The sequence below is a fragment of the Pezoporus flaviventris genome, unplaced genomic scaffold (genome assembly GCF_033815535.1).
Source record: "Pezoporus flaviventris isolate CSIRO_AGI_PZ_B2104156 unplaced genomic scaffold, CSIRO_AGI_Pfla_v1 ptg000037l, whole genome shotgun sequence".
Lineage (NCBI taxonomy): Eukaryota > Metazoa > Chordata > Aves > Psittaciformes > Psittacidae > Pezoporus > Pezoporus flaviventris.
Genome location: NW_026892585.1, coordinates 13,481,398 through 13,508,434, shown reverse-complemented (window position 1 = coordinate 13,508,434; position 27,037 = coordinate 13,481,398). Strand labels below are relative to the sequence as shown.

General features: G+C 42.2%; 1 protein-coding gene across 5 annotated transcripts in view; it reads left to right on the top strand.

Annotated features, from left to right (window-relative positions):
* Positions 1–27,037, top strand: part of BMPER (BMP binding endothelial regulator) — a 146,778-nt gene that overhangs the window by 99,106 nt on the left and 20,635 nt on the right. For all 5 annotated transcript variants that reach the window (XM_061464741.1, XM_061464740.1, XM_061464744.1 and 2 more), the window contains one exon: positions 2,163–2,499. In XM_061464741.1, coding sequence (XP_061320725.1) covers positions 2,163–2,499 — 337 coding nt within the window. The remainder of the gene's footprint in view (positions 1–2,162; positions 2,500–27,037) is intronic.

The following is a 27,037-nucleotide window of genomic DNA, read 5'->3' as shown; positions in this document are numbered from 1 at the left end:
GCTGTGTTTTGTTTTGTTCAGTGTTGTCAGAAGCAAAGGCAGCTGGAGTTTGAATTTGTCCAGCAATGATAATGTATGAAGCAGCTTAAAAGGCAGCTTTCCTCCTTGCCACTGTGCTGGCCTTGTTAACAACTGTAGTCTTGCACAATTTCTCAGTTGTCTGGGTGCAAAGTGCCTTTGGAAGAGGACACAGTGGCTCTAACGGTTGGACTTGATGATCTTAAAGGTCTCTTTCAACCTAAATGAGTCTATCAAAGCTTGGTTTATTAGACAAATTGAAGCTGCTTTCAGTAATAGTCAGCTCAGGACATATTTATCCTACGGTTGCTAACCTATAGTGATAAGATGCAATAGACTATAGTGATAGTTGGTGCATAATTATCTGCACATCCTTGCTGGGTATGTTTTTCCCCAAACCCTTGGTGGCATGGTGTAAACCATACAAGCACCAAGACAGGATGAACCAATGGCCAAGAACCCCTTCTATAGCCGTAATTGCCATTTGAGCCTCATCCTGTTACTCTGCAGTGTGGATAGGAATTGTCATAGGAGGCAATGGGATGTGTTGCTAAAGGAAGGATTCCAGCTTTGAACTGAGTTACTGGTATGATAATTACTTACATGAGGATAGGACAGGATCTGGATCACATAGTGACAAGCACTGATTTACAAGAGAAAAAGGTGGTGCTAAGCCAGCCCACACAGCAAATGTAGAAAGCTGGAGCAAAGCCCTGGTCCTGCACCACAGAGCGATGCTGTTTGGTATTCTTGGTCAGGGAGGGAGAAGAGGGTAAAATCTGTTTTATCCTCTTTAAAAGCAGATTCTTGTGTTTATCCTTAACTAATCACTGTGCACAGGTACTTAAGGGAATAAATTAACAGCAAAATGATTTGTTATCTTCAGATGCAGCGTTACTGCAGAGATGTGAAGTAGCATTCATCAGACATTGGAAATAATTAAAAGAAAGTCTGGTTTGGGTAGAAGTTAAGCAGCAGTGATTCTTGGCGGTGTTTTTGTTCCATATGATACTAAAATTGCTTTCCCTTATGAGATACGTATTTACTCCTTTGAATTGACAGTCACCCAGGTAAATACTAGAAGTTTAGCTTCCACCTGATGTCTGGGCTCTCTCAATTATAGCTGGGAACAGAGAAGCATTTAGAAGTTAGTTTATTCCCTTTGTATTAGACACCCTGAGCTGCCTGTTTCTCTCCATCAAAGAGAGTGCTCAGACAGCTGACTTGAACTAGATACCTGGCTTTTAGGTGAGTACAGACAGATAAAATGTGTTTCACCTGCAGAAGCCAATTTTTGAGGTACTAGAAGTGCAAAAGCCTACTGTAAAACAGACTAGCAGAGCGCTTGCATCTCACCCACCAGGTGAAGGTTAGAGATTTACCATCATTCCTTAGTGTTGCTGACTGAGGAAGACGGCTTCAAAAAAGACACCTTTTGAAGAAACAGTTTGAATTGAGTTCAGAATGCTTCTTACTACAGTTTTATCCTCTGACATATCACTGTGGTCCACTTTTTAACTCTCTTCACCCACACAAAATAAGGTACTTGTATTGGAACAGTTATATTCCAGCCCTAATCATTCTATGATTCTGTGATTCTGTATTCACTCAAATGAGCAATCAGCGTCAGCTTTGCAGGCAAGAAAAGGGTGTTTTCCATAAGCTGATCACTGGTGGAGTCTCATGGGACATGGACACTTTTGTATGTCCGTGTCCTGTGCAGTGGGTGACAATGGCTGAAATTCTGTGTCTCCTGCGAATTCAGGTAGAAATTTGTCCTAGCAAATTCCATTTGCAGAATTTTGCAAGAGCCCTCTTTCCACGTTGAGAGGAGTTCTGCCTTGGCTCCACATTTTTTTAGGATAACCCCACTCATTAGCAAGGAGGAACAAAAATAAACAGAGGCAGGCATGAGAGTATTGTAATTGAATGTGATTTAAGAAACACTACAGTTGCCAGAGGCACTTACTGGGAGGTATATAGAAACCTAACAACATTATCAGAATGAAGCCAATGGCTTTGTTTAGGTTCCCATGAACACTGTTTCACAAACACAAGGCAGTGTTTTTTGTCCTCAATTTCTTCTTATTTTCTTTTGTGTGTGTGTGTGTGTGTGCATGTTTTTTGTCTCATCTCTTCATTAGGCTTGGAAATCTCATGGGATGGAGACAGCTTTGTGGAAGTCATGGCTGCGCCTCATCTGAAGGGCAAACTCTGTGGTCTGTGTGGCAACTACAATGGGCACAAGCGAGATGACCTGATCGGGGGCGATGGGAACTTTAAGTTTGATGTGGATGACTTTGCCGAGTCCTGGCGTGTGGAGTCCAATGAGTTCTGCAGCCGCCCGCAGAGAAAACCTCTGCCCGAGCTCTGTCATGGGACGGTTAGGGTGAAACTCCGAGCCCATCGGGAATGCCAGAAACTCAAAGCGTGGGAGTTCCAGAGCTGTCATTCAACGGTGGATTATACCACATTTTACCGGTAAGCGTGGCTTGCTGTGGAAGAAGATGTTAAGTTACTGTGCGAGGAGCAAAACCGCAGCTGGCCCCCTTTCAGTAGCATTTGAGCACATAATTTGAGCTGCTTTTGCTGTGAATTAATATACAGGCCTAGAGTTATATTATGATGAGCTTTTCTGAGTCAGGAATCAAGAGAAGATGACCCTGAGCTAATAAAGACCTGAGCAGTCAGTAGTGAGAAGGGCAGGCAGGCTTGTGATCACCTAGAGAAAAAGTACTTTTGGAGACTCAGAGAAGAGGAAGAGACTTCAAGTCATTTCAAAGTCAGCTGTGAAGTTGAGGCTGACATTAATTGCTATTGCTTGTGGTCCAGAGAAGTGTGTCTTCCCAGAAGCATTTTTTAAATGACTTCATTAAAGCAGGGATATGAAATATTAGTAGTGCCTGTTGGATGGTGTAGTTTGTGAGTTGGGAATTTGCAAGGAGAGAGTTAACAGAAAGTTCAGTGCGTGCCCATCCTGCCCTGGGAGCAAAGGAAGACAGACGAGGATCTAGAAGCCTTCTCTGAGTGAATTATTCAAGGTTTTTATTTTTTAAATGCTTCCAGTCTAAACCACAGAGCCATCATTTCTGTTCTTTAATTGGCATGAGTTTATTTGCCCCTCACTCAGTAAATAAAATTGGCTTTTCTTCTGATTGTCTGACATGAAAAGATAAAAGTAAAGCCAAGTCACATTTGTATGGTGGCGGATGGAGCTGCCTGATCTCTGCGCTCCCAGCTTTCCCCACTTATGCACATCTGTTGAACTGTTGGGCTTATTAGGAAAAGCTTTCTAAAATGACTCCATTTCCCTTATGAATTGCCTTTCCTCTTCTTTTATAATGAGACAGAAAGACTTTTATCTAGCCCAGCAGAATGTCTGGGACTGGGAAATGCTAGAAGACACACAGCTTGGCTTGTAGTCTATGTGCTTCTGCATTTAGTTTGCTATAGTGTATCCCTGTGCTAGCAGCCTGGCAAATAGTGAAGATTATATTGTGTGCAGGTTATAATACTTTATCTTTTCCAATGGCTGGAGGCACAACAGAGAGCACTAGAGATGCTAACACACACACAGAAGGTCTGTTGAATACATTTCAGCAACATTCCCATCTCACTTCCATCGTCCTCTAAAGGTAAGTGATGACAATGCAAATGGAAAACAGACACAGAGAGATTTGTTTCATTTTGCAGTGGATTTTTTGTCCCTTTTTAAAAGTAGCTAGTGATTAATTTAGTGCAATACACTTCCTGACACCACAGTGGAAAATGATTTATATTTTGGCTACAGCAGCCAAAAAAAAAATCTCTACATGCTTGCATGGAGCATTTCTGTTCCTTAAGAATAATGTATTCTATTTGTTTTGGAAAGACAATGAAATCAAGCAAATATTTAATTTGATTATATCCTTTTGTAGAAAAGTCTGTTTTTCCCTAAGGAAATTTTATGTTGAAATGACCATCATATTCTGTCAGAAGTAGCTGTTAGCTTGCTTCCATGTAGATGTTGCTAGCTGTTAGACTAGATTCCAATACAGGAATCAAAGATAAAATATAAACTAAAATAAAATAATGGTATTTAGTAGAATGGTACTTCTTGTTAGAAACTGACAAAGTTGGAGCAAGCAATTTATCCAATGACCATGGCCATTTCTCATACTAGGAAATTCCCGAAAGGGGGTCATGATTATGGGACAAGCATTCAAAGGAAGTTCTGGGAATCTTTCTAACATAAATCTTTGCCTATACAAACACATGTGCATTTGTGTATATTAGTATAAATAAGTGTGCTTAAGAGATTCGCATTTTTTGTGTATTGTTTTTAAAGAACTCATTGCTGCTGATGTGGTTTTGCAGAAAATTTAAATGACCATTAAAAGAAATTTAAACTGACATTTACAGCTTTTCACTGAGGTGTTTCAAAAAAGTATCTTCAGTCAATGTTTTCTAATTTCAGGCTGGGTGTAACTAAATAGTTTTCCAATTCTGCTTTACTAACTATGGACAAGCTTCTAGCAGTAAGAGAAGTGATGAGGCAGAATGGTAGGGTCAGGTTCTTTTGGTTTATTATCCATCTCCTCTTTGAATGAATAGCTTCAAATGGAAATAGTGTTTCCATTTGAAATACTGCATTTTCAAGAGTTAACCTTTCTTGGTCATTCTTGCCTATATTATCAACATTGCCTCATTTTCATTATGCTGCTCTGGTAGTGACCTGCTGTTAATAAGAATTCTCAGAAATAGAAATAAACTCAGCAGGAACTTTATGAATCAGGGTGTGTTTTCTCCAAATACCAGTAAAAAAAAGGCAGTGACCAATGCATTGCAAACATTTGTCTGACCCTGTGTTACTGAGGAGGTTTTTGTGAAGAGGTCTCTGATTTTGTCTCCTTCTCTTTGCAGCTGCAGTTTCTCTTTTCGTTAGCCATCCAAAAAACATATACAGCAAGATTGTCATGATTGTTAGGTGAAAAGGATATGGTTAATGTTTTAAAAGAGTAAAGATCTAGCTGCATTGTTGTGAGGTTAAAAACGGTTAACTCCTGAGCTTGACTTTGATAGAACTGTGACACCTTAGGAGAAATGGTTGTGCACCTTGCCTTTAAACCTTCTTTTTTGACATTGTGACTTTGGTGACGTGTTTCTCTGCAAAGCATATGGTGGAAGAAAGCTCCAAGAAACTATTTTGGAATAGTCCTGATTGCAAACTAACAATTTTAGCATCTCCTTTTATACCACTCTTTTAATTCTTTGTTTTGTAACTAGACACGTTTTACGGGCTTTTAATTGTGGTTTGCTTTGTTTAGTTTTGAGTTGGTATTTTTGGTTTGTCTTTAATGCATTGCTAGTTGTTCAGTACTCATGAATAACACCTAAAAATAACCCTTAGGGTTCAACTTTATGGAGGCAAGTTCATTAAGCAGGGAAACAGTTTTGAATTTCCAGGATATTTCAGTAAAATTTAGGTGAAGAAGACGCTATCAGTGACATTCATTGCCATTGCCACTTGTCTATTTAGAGATTTTAATATGGCTAAACATCCTTGCCAAAGAAAGTTACCAAGGTTACTCAGTAGCAGGCTTTTAGAGGGGATACTCTGACCTCTTATGCAATAAAGCTTGAACTCAGACTCCTGAAGCTGCTGTTGAGTATAAGCAATATTAAAAATACTTGGTAACATGTGAATCTCTCATACTGCTGTTACCAGAAAAAGCTCTATCACATTATTAAGAACTATTATGGTACTATTTAAGCTCTTGGATGAAGATTTGGGGATCTTAGAGGACCTGAGGAAGGACAAGACAACTTTTTGTGCTCACCAAGCTGTACCCCATGGCTGATCTCATTGTGTATCTTTGGGGCAGGAGCCTGGAGGAGACTCCAGCCCCAGTGAGATTAGGGAGCAATGTGGCGTGGGAGACAGGTCTCTAGTGTGCCCCCACCCATGCCTGATGCCTCTCAGGAACCTCCTTGGAAGGCGACAGGCAGCCCCAAACAGGGGTGCAGGGACGAACAGCAGTGCTGAAGTTGGGCTGAAGGAGACACCATAAAAGAAAGCACAGGACTGACTAACACTTTTAGAGTCTGCCTTCATTAGCATCTGTGGCTTTCTGGTAGACTTTTTTGGTTTTTAATAGTTTGGTATCACCAGCAGCTTTGACATGTGACATCAACATGGTATCAGTATATCACCCACCTCTAATACACTTACATAGTAGCTGAGTTTATAAATGAGTAGTTAGACATTGCTCAAGTCTAACTTAACTCTCACTGCTGCCATAGCTCTGGAAAAATATTCAATGTCTTTCTTTTGCCATGCAGCAGACTTCCTTATTTGAGATTGGAAAATCTGTGCTTCTAAGTCTTGAAACAAGTCTTTTTATTATTACTCTTCCTATTTTTATATTTTTGTTAATGCCACTATTATTGTCACTTTTTAACAGCAACAGCATACACTTAAGTTACATACATACCTATTGCAACATACATACTTCAGTCACTCTTTTTTAATTGTCCTAAGAGGTATGTTTTCTCTCAAACACTTGAATTTAGTCATACTTGGCATTTTATAGCAAGCAGTAATTAACATATTAATAGCCTCATTGTTTGAATCTGTGAATCAAATGCATTCAGGAATTGCAAATTGACTTTATTGCAATTTTTGTCTTTAATGTTCTTTGTGACTCTGCTGACATTACTCCATCTCAGCTCCTGGTTAGTCAGTTATTGATTTTCTATCCATTAACCAGGTAGCTGTATGCCATTAACTGCTGCATTTTTGCAGATTTTCTAAAGAATTCTGTTTAACCAGTGAAAATATTATTGATCAAAGTTGGAGTATAAATTGCAGTGTTGTTTGAGTCCATCAGCTCCCTGTTATTAAGTTTGACAGATATGCCATGAATGGCTGCAGAGAGCATGTGAGCTGTAGCATTGCTAAGTTAATGCAAGCACTATTTAAAAGATGGAGACCAAGAGTTTGTGGCTTTGAAGCAAAAGGCTTAAAGGTTTTTTTTTTCCTGTTAACAATGGTGTCCTACAGCTGTAAATTCATGTGGTTATAGCCCTGTGTTCGCTCAGCAGGATGGTGCAAAAGAAATTTAGGCTGAGGGACTTCAAAAAAGCTGTCTTCAAGTGTTAAAGGGTTGGGTGGAACTGGGATCTCTGGAGCACTCTGTTTGCTGCCAAGGGTGCATATTGCAAAATACACAATAAAAGAAATAAGGGTTTCTGGTCCTGTCTGTGTCTGTGGGCACAGCAGTGGGCTGTGCTGCTCCAGGGCTCATCTGTGGTGTGACCAAGGGTGGCTGTAGCTCTGAGTGCTCACCAGGATCATTTCTGTCCCAGCTCCTGCACCAGTGGCTTTCCACTCTCCCCAGGGCAGAGCAGCCTGTCCACCTCTTTCAAACAAGCCAGTGGTGATGGCTTGAGGACAGGACTGATGGCATGGACCTTGGCTTGTCCCCTTGCTGCCCTGGCGCAGAGCACGGGCTGTTGTTCCCACTCGCCCTTGTGCTAGGATAGGGATGTTTTTGCACATGTCTGACTGCCTGCCCAAAACTTGCCCTGAGTCTGAGTACTAGCAGCAGTGTAACCACAACAAAGAGGAGGTCAGGATGAAACAATTTACTCAGCTTCTTGGGCAAATTGTCACTGAGCAGCTGTACGACCCACAGAGCTTCTGGTTAGAATGGAATTTGAACATATTTGAAATAATAATTGTATTTTTTTAAGCAAATCTGTACCAGGACTCAAGTTTCCTATGAGCTGGAAGTGCCACTTTCCAGTCTGCTCTGTTCAGCATCTTTGGGTCTTCCAATCCTCTGAAGTTACCACTGGAGCTTTAGTTGCTTGCATTAAGAGCTTAATAATTCAGACTTTCTGTACAGAATTTCGCTGCTTTATATCATTCTACTTATACAAGGCGATCCTTTGCAGATCTGCATTGGAGAAATGCACAGAAGACTAGACCTAAATGGACAGAGCCAGTGTTCCCAACCTTTACAAGAGCACTGGTGCTTGGGAACATATTCTCCCACCTGCTGCCTTTACTTTATGCCTCTATATGAATCGACATTATTCTCCAAACCACTTCTAAATATCAGCCTGTGCTGTCTTGTGTATTGCCATGATGAACTCACTGCCTGAGAGGTAAGAGGCATCATGACTTAGATGATCTTAAGGTCCTTTCCAACCCTAACTATTCTATGATTCTGGTGGCTAGCAGTGCTATCAAATGGGAGAAAACAGGCTTTGTAGTGTCCAGCACACTTTGGGATTTCTAGCAGCGAGCAGCAAGCTTTGCTATCTGTGTGCTGTTGGTAAGGAGTACTGCAGAAATGATATATATATAAGACTATAGATCACCACTGTGTTAAGCGTCCTCCTTGAAGTATTTTTCATCTGATGTAGCCAAGAGTGGGTGCAAGCTGCCAGAAAAAATACTGTTTAGATTTAATGATTAGAAGTTTAGATTTGGACAAATAGGTTTGAGTGGTCAGAAAAGATAAATCTGAAGCCAAGCTGAGCTCAATTATCTGCAGATCAGGATTCTTCTTAATCTTCCCCCACACCCATGGCCCTGGTGGGATATTTTTCATGTAACCAAGACCCATCCACTTGTGCCTGTTTAGAAAAGTACCTCAGGAATTTAGGGCCAGAAAACATTCTTCTCTTTGTATCAGTGGTTATTACAGCTGTAAAACATTGAAGCAGTGCCAGAGGAGTCACAGATGTCTCCTTTCCTGTCGAGGTATTGCAAATGGGGGGGATGAAGGTGGAGAGGGCTCTAAACTCTGACAAGACAGTGGTGTTGGACAGACACCATTCACCTGGGACCATCCGTGGCTTGCTTCCAGCTGGAAAGCGCATGCTTCCCTGATGACCCACTTTGTGCTTCCCTATATGGAAAGTTAATGATTTTATTCTTTTAAAAAAGAAAGATTTTTTTAGTAGGAAAACCAGATGAAGCAGCCATACTGCTCTGTGATAAGAACCCAGGAAAGTTTCCTTTCTTCAAAGGGTAGCATGTCTGGAATGTGTTTGTTTTGCTTACCTAATTACATGATCACAACCCTACCTGACACTGTTCTTTTACGCAGAATGAGATGTTGTTTCCTACTGGTTGCAAGTGCAATATGAGGCTTCTTTTCTCTCCTTTCCAGGAATGAACTCAATTTGCGATTATCATGCATTCAGGTATATGGAGACTTATTACAAAAACCTGCTTCTGCCTAGCGAAACTTAATTTCTTTCTAGTTTATTACCTGGCTCAATGAAATTCAAGTCAGGTGTTTCATAACCTAATACTGTCTTCCTCATTGCCCAGTGTCTGACAGATGTGAGAGTCTGCATGTGAAAATACAAGGTCAAAAGTGATCCTGAAGGATGGTAGAAACTGTGGAGAAGCAGGGAGAGGGAGAGACATTGAACAGAAAAGCGGGGTACCATAAATGCTCTTGATGTCGGCTCTTCCTATCATTGTGAAGCAGAATTCACCAAGAGCTGGATTGTTCACCCACTAATAGGGAACGTGAGCTGGGATTAGACCGTCGTGAGACAGGTTAGTTTTACCCTACTGATGATGTGTTGTTGCAATAGTAATCCTGCTCAGTACGGGAGGAACCGCAGGTTCAGACCCCTGGTGCGTGCGCTTGGCTGAGGAGCCATTGGTGCGAGGCTACCATCTACGGGCTTGTGCCTGAATGCCTCTAAGTCAGAATCCCACCTAGACGTAGTGATACCGCAGCGCCGCCGCTGCCTCGTTGGGTTCACGATAGCGGTCGCTCGAGATTGACCCAGGAAATGACAGTCTTGCTCAGAATGTGTGGGTTAAAGCCTATCCTGAATCTTCGTTAGTGAAGACAGGCCTTCCTCATAGGGGAAGGAAAACTCCTATCGTCATACCTGGGCTGATGGAGCTTGTCTAGCCTTGTATGGGCTTCCATCTCGGAGAAGGACACTCTTACAAAACCTACGACCCGAGGACTTTGCTGTCACCGTCCTAGCTAACTAGGCCGTGGCAGTCAAACCTCAGGTGTAAAGGGTGGGGCCAGTTCTGCGCAAGCTGCGCCTCACCTAAAAACTGCGCTCAAAACACCACCGCGCAGGCTGGAAGGGCTCACTCTCGTGTCTGAAGGGACGGGCGAGTGTCGAAACAGCAGGTGGCAAGGTGCCTGGGTAGCTGCAGATCCAACAGTGCATGCAGGCAGACCAGTGCATGGGTAGCTTGAGATCACTCAGGAAATGACAGTCCTGGTCGGACACTCCCTGACTGCCTAAACATCTTTTTTCCAACCAGATTTGCATATCCCTTGGTCATCGTGCTTGTAGTAAGCGTGGTTAAAGCTCTTCCCAAGTCTTCGCTCGCAAAGCCAAGCCATCAATATGACTGCATTCTCAGAACTTGTTGTTTGTGAATTACCTTTAACAGAGGTTTGGTAGGGTGGTTTTGTTTGTTTTACTACCATGCCTTGGAGACACGGGATAAGATCCTGATGCATTGAAGTCAGTGGGAATTTTGCTGTATTTGAGTGACAGGTTTTCATCATTGTGACTGTTCCTCTCCCATGCAGTTTTACTGCACTAATCTCTCACATCAGTTAGTAATCCTTGGTTAGCCTTGCTGTACCACAGACAACTTAAGGAAGCTTCAGCTGGTTCAGAGACAGTGTGTCCATTCTTCAGTGGGCTAGGCAAAAAAAACATTCAGATCGGGGCTCCTAGGTCCTATCTGCTTGCCACATTTTTCCAAGGGGAAATCTAAGGGGTGGCTTTCCACGGCAGAAGTCCAAATTTATTTGGTCATAGGCAGCTGAGTTAACTAACTTGAGTTCACTTGTGGTTCTTTCTTCTTGGCTGTAAGAAGTGTGTAGGAGAAGACTGCAATGCTAGGTCTGCTGTCCCTCCCATTTTTCAAAGCTTATCTGATAGGCTTTTAAACATGCCCTAGTCATAACTTCTCTTATATAAGGTTCCCCATCTCAAATATCCTTATTTAAGCTACAATCTTAAGATGTCACTGTTTCACAATAAGCATGAGTGTGCCCTAAGACTATCACAAGCACACCCCTCTTGTGTAGAGTAATAATTACTTCACATTAATAATGATACTAATTTCACATTCTGGAAAACACCCCCAATATTTCAGTCATATAATACAAGGCATGGTTTTTAAAAGGGAGAGCAGGTGTGGCGAGGAGCTGGTAAAAGAGCAGAATGATACCCTCCCTTGTGGACATGTTTTAAAGAACACTACAGGCCATTTGGTGTAATTCAATCCATTGCCAAAGCCAAAATGCAGCAACACTGAAGTCTTCTTTTTAGCTGCAAAAAGCAATCCTGTTTTTTGGGAAGATGCTGTTCAGAGAAGCTGTCAGCATCATCAGAGGAAACCACCCTCTGTCTCTGTCGGGTACCACAGGATTTTAACTACAGCTGCTACAGAACCCAAGACCACTGTTTGGTCTCATTTTAATTAACCTCTAAGGTTCACAGCAGGGTTTTCTTTGCTGGCTTGTTTTAATTTCATTTTAGCTTTTTATGTTTTCAACTTCACTGCAGTATTGATTTTAAATACAATCCAGAGATGCTTAGCTGATGGTAATGTGTCTATTGCTGTGAATAAATAATTCAAGAAACCAGCCCATCAGATCTCACATTCTGTCTTGGGCAGGGGCTAATATGTGTTGCAAGGAAAAGGAAACCCACCCATACTGTAGCTGGCCAAATGTGCCATGTCATAGATGGTGGAGGAATTCCTTTCAGACCCCTGAGATGATCAGTTTACATCTCATAGCATGAAATTTTAATTACCTTTCCTATAACATGCATAACTGCAAAGCTACTATATTTCAGCTCCTATTTTAAGCCACCTGCAGTATATCCTGCCTAATTAGACACACAGCAAAGATGAACGAGGGTGTTTATAAGCAGGCAAATGAGATGAATTTGTGGGAAATGTTTTAAAAATAAGCTTAACCTAATCCTCCTGTTATTCTTATGAGTTCATTTATGCTTCTGGCAGGATAACCAGACAAAGCAGGACGTGAGCTGTGACCAGCACAAAAACTTTCCTGTAGAAAGTTTGCCTTAGGAAGGTTTTGACAGCTCTGAGCAGCTTATCAAGCTTGCTGTCGTTGTTGTTCATAGAGCTGACTTGCCACAAGTGAGGTGTCCATTTTGGAGACTTTATATGGGTTAGATTTAACTGAAAGCTTTCTTGTGGGTGTTTTTAAAGGCTGAAGGTCTTTTCCTTCAGTTTTGCTGTTGTTCTCTAGATCTCACAGGACATCCAAAAAATCTGGTGTGTTCCCAGGCTTTTTGATCTCCAGGGACCTTTGCACTATGCCAGCTTCTTAGATGTTTTCAAGGCCAGGTTGGACAAAGCCTTGGGTGGCATGATTTAGTGTGAGGTGTTCCTGCCCGTGGCAGAGGGGTTGGAATTAGATGATCTTACGGTCCTTTCCAACCCTAACTATTCAATGATTTTATGTCTGTGGTATAAAGTAGCAATCTGGGGTAAAGGCTCTTCATCAGTGGCTGTAGTAATAGGACAAGGGGGAATGGGTTCAAACTTAAACAGGGTAGATTTCAGTTAGAGATAAGGAAGAAGTTCTTCCCTATGAGGGTGCTGAGGCACTGGCACTGGTTGCCCAGAGAAGCTGTGGCTGCCCCATTCCTGGCCAGGTTGGATAGGGCTTGGAGCAGCCTGCTCTAGTGGAAGGTGTCCCTGCCTATGGCAGTGGCTTGGAATTGGATGAGCTTTAAGGTTCCTTCCAACACAAACCAGTCTGGGATCCTCTGTTTCTAAACCTGCTCCTCTCCTGTCCATCTCTGTAAGGGCTCGCTGTATTGATATGCGTGTGAAGGTCCCATATTCCACACTTGCCCTCTCAAGTGTGCAAAGTGCTAGTGTGTAAAGCAATTAACTTCTGTTAATTACTCAACCCATGTTTTCTCTTCAGTTTTCACAGCACATGAAGGAATCAGCACCTCACATTACTGGTGATTTATGCAGCTTTGCAAACAAGGGAAGCACAAGCTGTTTTGGGAGGCCTCTATGACTACAGTTTGACCTGCAAAATGCTTGCTCCCTATGCAGCAAAGCACCAGGAGCAAGAGCAGGTCGAGCACCAGGGGCTGGTAGTGTGATGAGGAGCAGGCGCAGCCCTTTTTTAACTGCAAGTGCACAGGTCCTACACAGCTGTATGCAGCAAGGCTACTGCTGATGAGGACTTGGGGCATGACAGCAAAATCTTGTGGACCCCCATGGCAGTTCTTGGCAGCTGAGTATTATTGTACCTTAGGGCATCACAACAACCAGAGCAAAGAGCAGACGTGTGGGAATTAAGGCAAGAATGGGTGGAGATACTTGTTCTTACACAGGAATATGTATTTACCTATCTCAAATATTTACCACCACAGTACCTATGGGTAAGGCACGCAGCACAGGCTGGCTGCATGGGTGTATGTGTGAGGTTCACTCACCCTTTAAGCTGTTGAGATGCTATTTAGAAACGTGGCTCTGCTTTTTGGTAGACATGTCAGAGCAGGCATACATTTATGATGGTGAGGTCTCAACACTGGAGATTGCCAGTGCCATCCTGGAGCAGGGGTAGAACTAAAATGCCACTGGATCCATACCATAAGAAGTCCCTTCCTCACCCAAAGGGAGCTGGAGGGTTATACTTTCACCCAAATGGAGGGCTCTGTATATGTGCAAGCAGGTGCTGTGATTTCACCTCTTCATCATGATATGCAGAGGGTGAGAGCATTTAAATCTCTCCCTGACTCCCACACTTAAGCCAGCTGAAATTAAAGTTGGTGGGGAATGTACTGGGAATACTGAAGGGAGTTGGAGCCATAAGTTTTCTTGCATTCCTGGGTACTCCTGCAACTAACATTCTGTTTAGATAATATTTCTGAAACATAAAAGCTAAAATAAATCCAGCATGTGAAAATTAATAACAAGTAATTTCTCTTATGATCAGTCCAGAGGAAGCTGTCGTAAGTGTTAAGGCATTCAGACAGCTGATTTTTGTACATCAGCTCTCAAGTGAGGTATGTAGTTTACAGAGAGTGAGTGCTTAAGGTTATGTAGTCTGAGTACATGAAATAAGAGGCTGTTGAGGATGGTGGATACCATGGCAGCAAGAAAAAAGTTTACAAAGTTCATTTCCTAAGTGCTCCTTCTTAGCACTTTACATTTTTAAATTGCAGTGTAAACATTTAATTCTCACTGCACCCTGGTTTAAAGTTGCTGAAATGAAGAGAGTTCTTTGCTGTGCAGGAAGCCAAGAGCAGATTTGAGATTAAAACGTGAAAGTGCCTGGTTCCTGGCCTCAAGCTCAAGTCCTTCTGATGGGATTTAAGAGGTTTCACATGCACAAGAAGTGCATTGTCTTATTCTTGTCAAAGCACAGATTCTTCTCAGACTTTCAGAAGAAGGCATTGCTAGTCTTTTTAAGAAGGCACTAAATCTTCTCTGCTCCTGCAAAGCCCAGTTAGATGACAAATAACTCATTAATACTTCAAGCAGCAAATGTGTCTTTGGCAATTAAGGACTGTAAAACAAGTCAAATCCTAGTAATGGGTTGAGGCAAGGACTAAAAAGATTTGCTTTTGGAGCTGGAGGAGTCAATATGCAAGAAAACACCCATACTCTGTTTTCAGATATCAAGGATTTGGCTAAGGTTTGAAAGCCCATTTTTGTTGTTGTTCTCATTTGTCTACATGGTTCTTCTCTGTTTACTGATTTCTTAGCCCATGGTTCATGAAAATATTTCCATACCCTTTGGAGAAGTTTTTTTTCATCATGGCAAGGTGATTGCATAGATCATAGATGTCCTCAAATGGTGACATAAGCTTTCAATTATTTCAAGATTTGCTGTGGGTGCAGAAAACTTTCAGAAAGGGCTTATAGACTGCATGGCATGAGGCTTAATTCCCAGGGACAAAGATGATTTGCTGGCAATGTAAAGAAGGGTCACCAAGATATCACTTGAAGGAGTCTGAAGTTGTTCTGTAATCAGAGAAGAGCTACGCAGATCCCACAAACAAGTAGCTACTTTATCTGCCATTGAGGTTGTTCGCATGCCTCAGACTCTATACACTAATTAGGCTGTGTTTTTTCAGTGGCTGAAATGTGCATTTCCCATTATTTGCATCATGATTCCTCACTTTACAGAAAGGCCCAGATCTTCACTGCAACCACTTCCAGGGCAGTGGTGGAATCTCCGTCCCTGGAAGTGCTCACAAACTGTGTAGCCGAGGCCCTCAGTAACATGGGTTAGTGGTGGCCTTGGCAGTGCTGGGCAGTGGCTGGACTTGATCTTTAAGGTCTTTTCCAACCTGGCAGATTCTGTGAATAGCAGCAAATATCTGATTTCAAAAATACCCAGGAGCACAAAGTTGAAATACATTACACAGACATTTGATCCCATTCAGAAGGGATATTTGGTTCATATTCCAGCTCTCCTCTAACTCTCCTGTGCTGATCTGCAGCTAGTTTGTCTCTCTGGTTAGTCTCACCTCTATGCAGTTGTTTCAGACTGGTGTCCGTCCATCCCTTGCAGGTGAAGAACGCAGTTAGCAAGCACCTTTGAAACATGTCCTCTGCAGGCTGGGCAAGATCACACAGAACACAGTGGCAGAGAGGCAATGAGGGAACAAACTTCTCCAGCAGGTTATTCTCTCCTGAGCTGTGTTTTCTCCCAAGATGTCTAGTCTGCTGCCTGATTTGACATAATCTATTGCATAGCCACAGCCTGTGTTATGGGGCAGCCAAGCGATATCCCTGGCCAGGATTCCCATCTGGTTTTTGAGGCAAGGAATTCACACTGCGTGGTTCTCTTTATCAGCTGCATGCAAACTGTGTGCTGTCTTGCAGCCCCCAGAATTTCCTTCACCTGTCTCTTTTATTTCTCTTTGTCTCTCAGTGCTGTTCATATTTCTTTCCAAATGATGAAGTACTTGGCCAGGAACATATTTTAGTTACGGAATACCAGAGGGATTTTTGTCAACATCTCCCATCTATGGAAGTTACAGTTTTATATGGGTAGAGGAAATTTAACCGTGTCACTGGAAATAATAACTCTTGTGACATAAAAAGATGCTATTTATTATCTTCATCATCCTTCCAGCAGATGGGTTCAAAGTCATGCCAAGGTTAAAGATACTGTGTGCATACTGTTGATAGAGTATGTTTTAGTTCCATAACTGTGATGAGCCTGATTGACAGTGGTCTATGCAGAATGTTTAAAAACTTTTCCATATGACTAGGAAGTCAGGAGTTGACAAATTTCCCCAGTGTTTATAATTAAACCCTAGAAGAAGATATTAAAACAGTTACTGGTTTCTGTGTTGTGGTCAATATTAAGATTTATTGACTTGAGAACCAATATTGACTGAGAGAAAACTAAGCTTTGTTTTCCCCTAAGGCCTACCAAGTCTGGATGTTGTCTGAAAACAGAAGGTTGCATGTTATAGACATCCAGTAGCATCCTTTTCCAAGAGTTTCTTTGACTTTCAGAATGACTCCAGAGTTTGTTATAATGTTTGTTACAATGCTTTACAGAAATTAGCAATACAGTGTTGCTTTAAAGAGTCTTTTAATTGTGGACATACCCCTTTGACATGCAATTGTTGGGGTTGCGTAGAGTGCATGAAAATGCTGTATTGGTAGCCTAAGGGAGGGAGAATTGTGTGTTCAGTGGGTACAAAATGAACAGCAGCAACATGAGTTTCTTGCGCTGTCCTACTGTTTCCATCTTGGGCTGTGGCAACATAGCTTGCTGAATTCCAGTCAGTATTGTCCCTGTATCCAGATACAGAATTACTGCAGACAATGTGGTGACTGTTGTGACATGGACTGCTCTTTCCGGGGAAGCACAAAAATGCACCTGAACTCATTTCAGGTCATTCCTCTTGCTTTTGTGTTAGAAGTTTTATCATTTAAAAACATCAGGTGCCTGAAAGAACAGCTTGAGCCAGGAAAGTCAGAGATCAGAGCCTGATCTCATAAACCAGCATATTACGTGACTATCACTCCTACATATACAGCATATGTATTTTTGCCTGCTTCTGACTGTTGCCTGAATTATATACATAGCTAAAGATCTGAGCACTGCTATTTTTTTAAACAGTCTCTATGAAATTAATCTCTTGCAGATGCTGGCTCGAGGCTAGCAGCATCCTTCATTTGCAAGCTCAAGGTACAAATAAAATTCTTAAGTCTGCTTTCCATTCAGATGTGAAGAGAGCCTTCCAGTTTGACATGAACAAACTCTTTGATTCATCTTTTGTCAGTGGCGAGAGTGGGGCTAGTTCAGCTCACAGGGCTCTAGACAGAGTTGTATTTCACAAAGTAGGCCAATAACCCACTCACCAGTTAGACCCAGTGAAGTAGTTTACCTAGGAGTTTTTCACGCCTCTCTTCCTTGGCAGCTTGGAGCCTGTCAAATTACACGGTCAGACTGAATTCAGGTTTGTTGGCTCAGCAAAATGAATGCGTTGTGAGCTAAGGGTGGAACAACCAAGAGAGGTTTACTATGCTTACGTGCAATAGGAGCAAAACCAATTTTTGTAACATGGAGTGTCAACTGCAAGAAAACCAGCTTTATCTTAAGATTAATGCTATGTCTGAAAGCTGGCAGAGAGGCACGTGGTTTAGTTTTCAAGGCTTGTATTGGTTTTGTCCTTTTCCCTTGTAGTGTCCATTGCCTGCTTTGAATGGGAATGTTCTGCAGTCGCAGTGACGCCTTACTTGTCCTTTTGGCTGAGGAAAATGCATTATGTACTGGTAGCTAGTGTTTCCAGAAAACAGTAATAACTTATTACAGAGATACCAGAAACCAGTTTCCTCAATATTAGCAATTTTTAATGTTCCCTTATTTACCTTATAGGCATGAATACTGTCTGTGTGAAAAGAGTACCCTTTTTTTTGGTTGACCCTTTGTTTTCCACTTTTGCAGTACAGGTGTGACAGTGATGGAGGAACATGTTTACAGGTCTGTGGGGCTGCTGGAACAAAGGTCCCTCCCTGGGCTGTTCACAAAGTGAATCATTAGCCTGACTGTAACAATAAATACCACCAAAAGAGAACATGCAAGGATTTATCCAAAGGTCACATTCACCCAGAAGGTTTCTCTGCTGAAAGAAGCTCACAGCTGTGTTAAGATTAAAGAGTGTCAGAGAACCATCATGCATGTGATTTTTTCACCCTGAGTAAAATATGAGCTGTTTGTGTAACAGCCCCATCTGAGAGATGCTGGTGTCAGACTACCTTGGGGCTGTCATATGTATTTCCAGTGGCTTTTTAGCGTTTGGGAATAATCTTGACTTTGATGCATTTATCTGACACATCCTAAACTCCTGCAATGCCCAGGAGGAGATCTTCCTCCCACTATTCTGAGTACTTTGATAGTCACTCAGAGAAAGGAAGTTTAACTGGAACAGCCCAGACAAATGACTGAGGTCAAAGTTATCCCAAAAATGGAAGTAGCCTGAACAAATCACTTGCCTTCTCACTTGAATGTGCTTAGCACACAGCGGGCCAGGCTGTGATGTGATAAGCATTTTACCTGCAGCAACGGGCAGCTGCTTGGGTGAATAGTTGCTGATGGGATTCAGTCAAGACCCTTCTGTGGACTTTTATGCATGCATTTAAGGACACAGTCATGTAGTTGCAATGTGCAGCAACACCTCTATTGCTAATCTCGTTAACCAGCTTCTCCATTCATCGGTAACATTTTAAAGTCAGGAATAGAGTCAAGAGTTTAATACTGATTTAATCAAAGATTTTTGCCTTTAGTGGTATAGGGCACAGTGTAGCCCGTGATTGCATGATGTCTCTCTTGGTCTCTTTCTGGCAGATAGTATGGGTTTTCTCCTTGCTTACTGATAGTGGCCCTGGATCTCTGACCTCAGAGAGGGCACCTCGTGCTTTCAGGACCATGCATTGGTGTTCTCAGCAATGACAGGCCACCCGTAGATGCTGTGGGAAAATGCTGTGGTGGCAGAGAAGGACATGGAGTGTTGCTGTACTGAATGTTCCTTGAGAAGCAGTTGTGGCTGTTGTTGCATCTGTGGGCAGTAAACAACCTAATCTTCTGACATTTGTGTTGCAGAACACCGGAGAAATGCCATGTGAAAGTTTAATATAATTTTAATTGCCCTTTGTCACTTCCTACCCACAAGTCATTTCATTCTTTATCAGGGGACTCCACATTGGTGGATGTGAGGGGGAGAAGATCTGCTGGTCTCTCCTCCTAGGTTTCAACTGGGAGTTGATTTTTCTGGAAACACTCAGTGGCACGTTCTTCTCTGTGTTTTAGAGAAGCATCAAGTGATCACCTCATGAGAAATGGACCCCACTGGGGACTACACACCAGATTGTAGGCAAATATCGTGACAGCCCAGCGAGAACTCTCTAGCAGCCAGTTAGCGGATTATGTATTTACAACCAGTGGGGTTAGAAGTGACCTACAGGCTGATAGCTCTCTCAGCAGTGAAGCCATGTTGGTTGTTTGGATCATCTCTGAACCTGCTTTCTGTCTCTGTGAGTTCACATGGTTCTTATGTTGACTTGATCTGGAGAGTCACATAAATGATTGTGGGTTGTTATAAGAAATGGTTTTCCATGTGTGCTAGCCTTCAAATAGGGAAGGCTGCCATGAAACACAACATGAGGAGAAAGGAAAACACCTGGGGCTGAATTGGTGTCATGGTTCTATTTTAATTCTGAAAAACCTAAGTCTATATCCAAAATACCTTAACTCTGTTGTCTTAGATCTTAGTGGACCTTAGTCAAAAGCAGAGCACACAGCTTTTGGCACAAAACCCAGAGGGTTTTCTGTTGGCTTTTTTTCTCTGGTTTCATACAAAGGTGGTCTAGTCATAATGAAGGAGAACAGTAGCTGCTTCAATGTGATATTTCTCTGTGTTATTATGGCACTGAATAGAAAACCTGTAGGTAATATGGTGACATAGTTAGCTGTAGGCCAGTTAGACACAGGAGAAGACCAGAATCCCATTGCAACGAAGTAATCCCTTTTCTTCTGGTGCTCAAGGGCTTTCATTTTAAATCTCCAAAGTTTTTAAGTAAGCATAAAAATGTTTTGACACCTTTAGGTGTCACTGCTGTAGTCTGTCCAACTCCACTTCCATGCCCATCAGTGTAGAGTTTTGCAGATGCACGTGTTGTACCAAAGGCTGAAATCATGTGTGTGAACCTTCAGAATTTATTTTGCATCTCTTTTATAGAATCATAGAATTATAGAATAGTCAGGGTTGGAAAGGACCTTAAAATCATCAAGTTCCAACCCCCCTGCCATGGGCAGGAACACCTCACACCAAACCTTGTCATCCAAGGCTCTGTCCAACCTGCCCTTGAACACTGCCAGGGATGGAGCATTTACATCTTCTTTGGGCAACCCATTTCAGTGCCTCACCACCCTCACAGTAAAGAACTTCCTCCTTACATCCAATCTAAACTTACACTGTTTAAGTTTTAACCCGTTACGTTTTGTCCTATCGCTACAGTCCCTAATGAAGAGTCCCTCCCCATGATCCTTGTACATCCACCCTTCTTCTCTATATCCCTCTGGCACTCTGTCTCTATTGATGATTGCTTGCAAAGGAAAAAAAAAAGAACAAAATCTTTAGAAGGAAATTTTGAAGCATTGACCTTCTTCTGAACTTTACATCATAGTTTCTATTGGCTGTCATGCTTGGAGTGGTTTGAAGTTTCCTGGCTTCTTATCCATTGGCTCAGCACTGGGGTTTTCACTTTGTCTTCATTGCCCAATTAGTGGGCAGAGAGCAGGAATGTGCTTGTGGAGGGGCTTGCTGGCTTGCTCTGCTGGGTTTAGGTCTCCAGTGAACTCAACAGCTTTGCTAATGTTTCTCTCTTGAGCTCATGGCAGTATTGCTGGGGAGCATGTTTTATGGAAGACAAGTAGGAGGTGCGGGCTGTAGAGGTTAGATTTGGCACCTTTTTCAGTTTGATGACTGAGGTGATGAGGTTAGCACCAGGTTTCTGAGTCCCTGTGAGCTGGGCAGAGTTCCCTGCTGAGGCCAGCGGCTGGGTGCTTGACCTGCAGCTCAAAAGTATTTGCCACTTAGCTGACCTCTGGTGCCTGTTTTCTGACTTGCATGCTGCATGACTCCTGTGATGACTGAAAACAGCAATAGAAGTGGATTTAGAATGAAAAGGTTCATTTCTGCAATGTGGTCTTTCAGAGTGCCATGGGTTTTCCAACACAGGTTTCTGAGAAAAGTGGTGCTCCAGGGGCCAGAGGTGTTTGCAAACCAAAGGTGTTTGGAGTGCAAATTCATACAACAACCTTTTTGTTGTAGGAATTTGCACTCCAACCAGAATATGAAGCTTTTGGAAGTTCCCTGGAGATAAGGCCATGAGTGTGACTGACAATGCAAGTGGGATAACTCAATGGAGACATTTGACTGTTGCTGTGTAAGTGGAAGTCAATACACAGGGACTATCCCTTTGTGGTGCAGTACATGCAGAGAGCTGGGACCATGTATTGCTGGTTGTTACTGGCTTCAGGGAATGCTCTCAGTTACAAGCCTGTGGTATGGCAATTTCTATTGCCCTACTCCACTTTACATTAGCACAGGGTTAGACCTTAATGGCACAGTTTTCATCTGTCTCACTGCAGGTGAGATGATTTGCTTGAGGCCACCCCAGGAAATCGTACATGCAGGTTCACATGTCTATTCAGGATTAATAGAGAAGTGTGTGTTTAAGCCTACCCTAGAGTGCTGTGCAACAGCATGCAATGAATCATAGGGCCTGTGACTTCTGCTGTGGAAAACAATAGAGTTATTTCATTTGGTAATACAATAATATTAACAGTAATTATAAAGAATTGTAACAGTAAAGAAGAATTGCTCTTAGCCAAGCCCTTATTTTCAACCTTTAGCCTGACATTTCCTGATTTGTTTCATGAATGGAAAAACATCTTTGGGTCACTTTATTGCACAGAAAACAGGAAAAAGAAAATACATGCTGGGTTTGTCATTATTACTGATGTAGTGTAGTCAGTTTAACAGATTTTTCACAAAGTTACTGGAAAACTGCTGCTGTTTTATTTCAGATGATAGGAGGGAACAGCACTTGTTTCTTCCGTTGTCAAGACAAACTCTCCATTCTGAATGTCACCCCAATGACCCTGTTTTTGACCTGGATAGCTCAGGTCTGATTAATCTAAAATGACACAGCCAGGACATTTGATAAATACTATACAAGTAATGTGATAACAGCGATGAGGCAGGGGCATCTTCCATCTCCGCACATATTCCACGCTGCTTTTGGAAGTCACATGAAGCAGACTGTGTGCTATGCTTGCCCTTTGAGGAGGGCTGGGATTTGGAAAGGCCAGATAGCAAGCATCTGTGGTGCTCCAGGCAGCATCAGAGGAAGCTTTAGGAAGCATGGTTATCTGAGAAATACAGTTTATACATCATTCTGTGGTCTCAGGGTGTGATCTGTACGTTCTGTTCACCCTGAGGAACTCACTGGAAGTAAAACTAAAGAATGAGAGAAGCTCTGCCTACCACACAGAAATGGTCTGAGGCATGGCTTGATAGCAATGAAGCGACTTGTGAAGCAGCAGGATGGAGTCAGAGTCAGCTCTGCCATTCTTCCCTGATGACTCACATGTTTTGTGGGACAAATCGCTTCCCAAATTGTTGCCATTCCCTTGCCTCCCCATAACTGGGTCCCTAAGGGGAAGGTAGAGGTTTCTTGGCTGGATCTGCCCATTGCCTTGAACTTGCAAAAGGACAAATGTAAGACTTGGTGTCATTTCTCTCTTCCATCCCCACAGATGTGAGATCTGACCATCAATGCAAATAATTTTAACTGCCTCTGGTTTGAATCGAGCCTGGGGCTGAAAGCTGTGAGCACTGTGCAAGGTGTAGTAAATGAAATGGTGACTTCCCTTTGTTACTAGATACTTAAATAAATGATTAGAAACAAAGCAGCATCCTCAGCAGAAGCTGTGTAAAGATGCTGGGAGTCTTTCCCCACCTGTACAGCAGGATCATTGTCAATTCTCCGTGGAATTTCTTGTTAAATAGGAGATTTTAATACCAGGGTTCTTACCCTGGCATTGTAAATACAAACTTCAGGATATTTTTCAAGTTAAAAAGGACACAAGCTGCACAAGCTTAGCTGAGAAAAATTGCGTTTCAAGCTACTTTAACTTAAAAAATATTTACTGTAATAGCACATGAATGTAGTTGTGCTTTAAGGCTGTAAATATTTTTTGCAGTGCATTGACTCGTGCTACGCATTTTGGGGCTCTGAATTGCCCATGGGCTTGGGTGTGAAATGGAGAATGAAAACAGATCATGGGAAAATTAGATGCTTTTGAGACTTACCTGCTGTTCTCAGGCATTGAGGCTGCTTGCTATCACTGCAACTTCTGATTGGCATGAAAAACTCCAAGTGGTAGGTTGACTATGAGACCACCATGGTTCCCTGCTGAGCCTCCCTAATCAACTGACCAGCTGCCTAGCTGGAAGATGTTTCAACCCAGCTCTTAGTGTTGCTGGGCCGAGCTGCTCAGCCAGGCAGCAAGGGACCAAGTCCGAGCAGGCTTATAGTGTCCCCAAAGCAGAGGTTCAACACTGCTGTCCTTCACAGCTTCTTGTTCCTCTTGCTGCCATATTTCTAAAATGGCAGGGTTTCAAAGCAGAGTTGGGAAAAGATTTGGTTTTCATGTGACTTCTGAAGATGGATACAAGCTCTGTATCTGTCAGATGTAGGACAGTTAGGAGGAACAATCTCATAAATTGTCACTGGTGAGACTATGATGGTATGTGATATTATTCCACTGTTGAAAACAAATATAATGTATTACTGCAGAGCCAGATTCAGGGCTAGGAAAGTTGGGTAAAGATCCTTGCCTAGGGCTCTCTGTGAATCTCTGCTGTTTCTAGTGAAACTGAACTGATTTATGGTTGTGTCAGGAAACTAGAAGTGGCCCAACATAGATCCAGATCCAGAGGCAAATGTCCTTAAAATTGAGTGTTCCATTGTGTGTATGTGCAGATATGTGTATGAGGGATGGAGAATGCGTTTAGCTTGTTACTAAATTGGAACAGATGTCAGATCTGGAATTGGAGATTTTGGTTCTTCTCCTTTTCTTGTGGAAACAATGCAAAGCTATCTTTTCAGCTGGCAAGTTGTAGCTGGTGTGTGGCTTTGGTCTCAGCTTTGTTACCCTCCAAGCTCTGAGGTTTCTCTGAACTGAAACACAAAATACAGTTCAAATGTTATGATCTCAGAAAACCGAAATGGAAATAGAGGTTGGTAATGCTGATAATTCTACGGACAGAAACCTTTCAAAGTCCCTTGCGCTTCAGTACTGTTATTCTAAATGGGTCAGACTGAGTAGGCAGCTCAAGATCATATATCAAAAAATAGATGAACTGCTTCTGCTACATGTGATAGAACTGAAAATGAGACTATGTTTTCTTAAGACTTAATCCTCCTATTCCCTATTTTGAATCATGGCTAAGAAAAATCCTGTATGAAACAAACGGACAAAACCAGCATGGAAGAGAGAAACTAATGAACGTACATACTGAAAGGGAACATTTTATTCTCCCCAAGTAATTCATGCCATTTTATGGTTTATTTGAAATGAAGTAGTCAGTCCTGGCGGGATAGTGAGCAACTTGGCACATGTGTTCAGTTGCATCCATGGAGAAAAGAAACAGTCCTTTCTGGAAGAAAGTCAGTATGTGAGTATGAGAGAACTTTTTCAGAGCTGGTCGTGTAGGGTGAGACGTCAAAAGCAGCTGGTGCTGGCCAACCATACCTGGCACTATAGACAAACACAATTTCAACAGGGCTTCAACAGGGATGGAGTTATACCAGCACCAAGAGTTTCTGGAAAATCTTAACCATGAAAGAGCCTTCTCTTCTCAAGCCAGGCTGTGTCCTCCTGTAACCAGCTTTTCAGGAGAAAAGGAGAAGTTGGCCTGAGGTTAACCACCACATGCCCAACTGGGACCAGCTCAGAGATGGCAAATGTAGAAATGCTTAAAGTATACTCCTTAGCCAAAGCGAGAGCTATTTGCTTAATTAATTAATTAATTCGCCCTTTAGCATTTTCTTAGAATTACAATTAGTCATTTCCAAGTTCTACCTACTGTTTTTATTTATCTATAACACCAAAAAGCTTTATTCATAGGGTTAATATCCAAGGGTGCTGGTGTCACGCACAGATCAGAACCTCATTGCTGCCCTCAAAAAGTTTTAAGTTTTAAAGACTTATGTTTGTCTAGCTTTGAAGAGTTCATGACAGTCTGTCCTGTACAGTATTAGACATTGCTCTGCCAGTACTAAGTTTTTCATTTGATAAAGAACAGGTCTGCTTCGCTGCTACAGCTTCCCCATCAAATTTCTTCCTCCACTAACATTTCAATGGGATTGAAAAGTGGGTGTATTAAGAAGCAGAGAGAGGAAACCATAATGAGGTGTCTGTAATATTTCCTATCTTCAAGTGTCATGTTCTCCAGCCTTTCTCCTTGCGCTTGAGAAACATAAAGTTGGATCTCACTCAGTAGAGTAAGGTCAGAATGCCGCTTACATGGAGTACCCCGTGGGGTTGAAAGCACACGCAGCAAGAAGTTTGTTTTAGGACTTACTAGATGGCATGCTGCCTTGGAAGGCAGTGCTGTAGTATAATCATCAGGATGCCTTATAAAAACAGATCTGAGGGAGTACAAAGGCAAGCTATTTGCAATGGACAGCAATACATTTTATATTGAGCGTACACAACCAAGGTATTTTTCTGTACGTCTGAGCACATCTGTAGACACCCCTACAACTGTGTACCCAAGGAAGTTCTCTCTTCCCAATGTGAAATAAAGACCAAACAGTAACAGCGTGTGGGCATAAAAATTAATGTGACGGTTCACGTAAAAAGGGGGGGTATGTAATATTCTGGTTTACTGAGTTTCATTTCTAACCATTTAATTCTGACCACCTCAAGTCTTCCTGCACTTTAACTTAACTACAGCCTTTTTGTCACTTCCCGTCATGAAAATCGCACAGCGTTTCTGTGAGATGATAAACAGGTGTTACTTTTCATTCTGGCAGCAATGGCATTTTGGTGCAGGATGAAATAATCCTATCATTAAATAAGAAGCTCACAGTGGTGTCGTGAAGCTTAATTTGTTTGGAAAATGCTTTGCAGTATTCAGATGAAAGGCACTCTGGATATTCAAAGTATTATTACTGCACAGCTGGTGGTCTACACACTGCAGATGTTTATTCCATGCTGTTGCATGGTTACTTAAGTGGCTTCTTAGTGCAGATGTTCACAAGTGAGCATGCACAACCTCCTCTGCCTATGTTTCTTGACACGGATTTTATTGCTGCTTGACTTTTGATCTTGGAAAGAATATTCCTTCACTGGTGAGGTGCTACGTGTGTGTGTGACTACGTCCCTGTTGGTTCAGCCCCCATTGCAAACAAGAGCATCTGCAGATATTTACTGTGGGCCTTTCTCTTTAGCCTCTATTTCCTTCTGTGGCTTTTACTCATTCCCACAGTGTTCGACTCTGGGGACTCTGCCTCTTCTGTTAATACTCCATCACCATCACTCACTTCATGCAGGCGTGATGATTCCCTTTGTACTCTTTGCCCAGATGGGATCAAGAGCTTCATTGCCTCTTGATTTTTTCTTTCCATGGCTGCTGCTACTGTTACATAAAGGGGTCTCTAAGAACTTCTGGGCTGCCATTCACAATAATATAATCTCTCTGAGAAGATTTCAAGATAAGATGAAATTTCTGCATGTATGCAGCTATTCTTTCCTTGCAAGTGGAGAGAGGTAAGGTCTGACTGCAGCTGACATCCATTGAGTGTGCTGAACATGCACAGATCTCCATGGAGGTGTTACATGATTTCATCAACCCATAAGGCAAGAGAACTAATGTTAAAATTTAAGTTCCTCTTGTTTTGCTGTAGTTCCAGCAAATG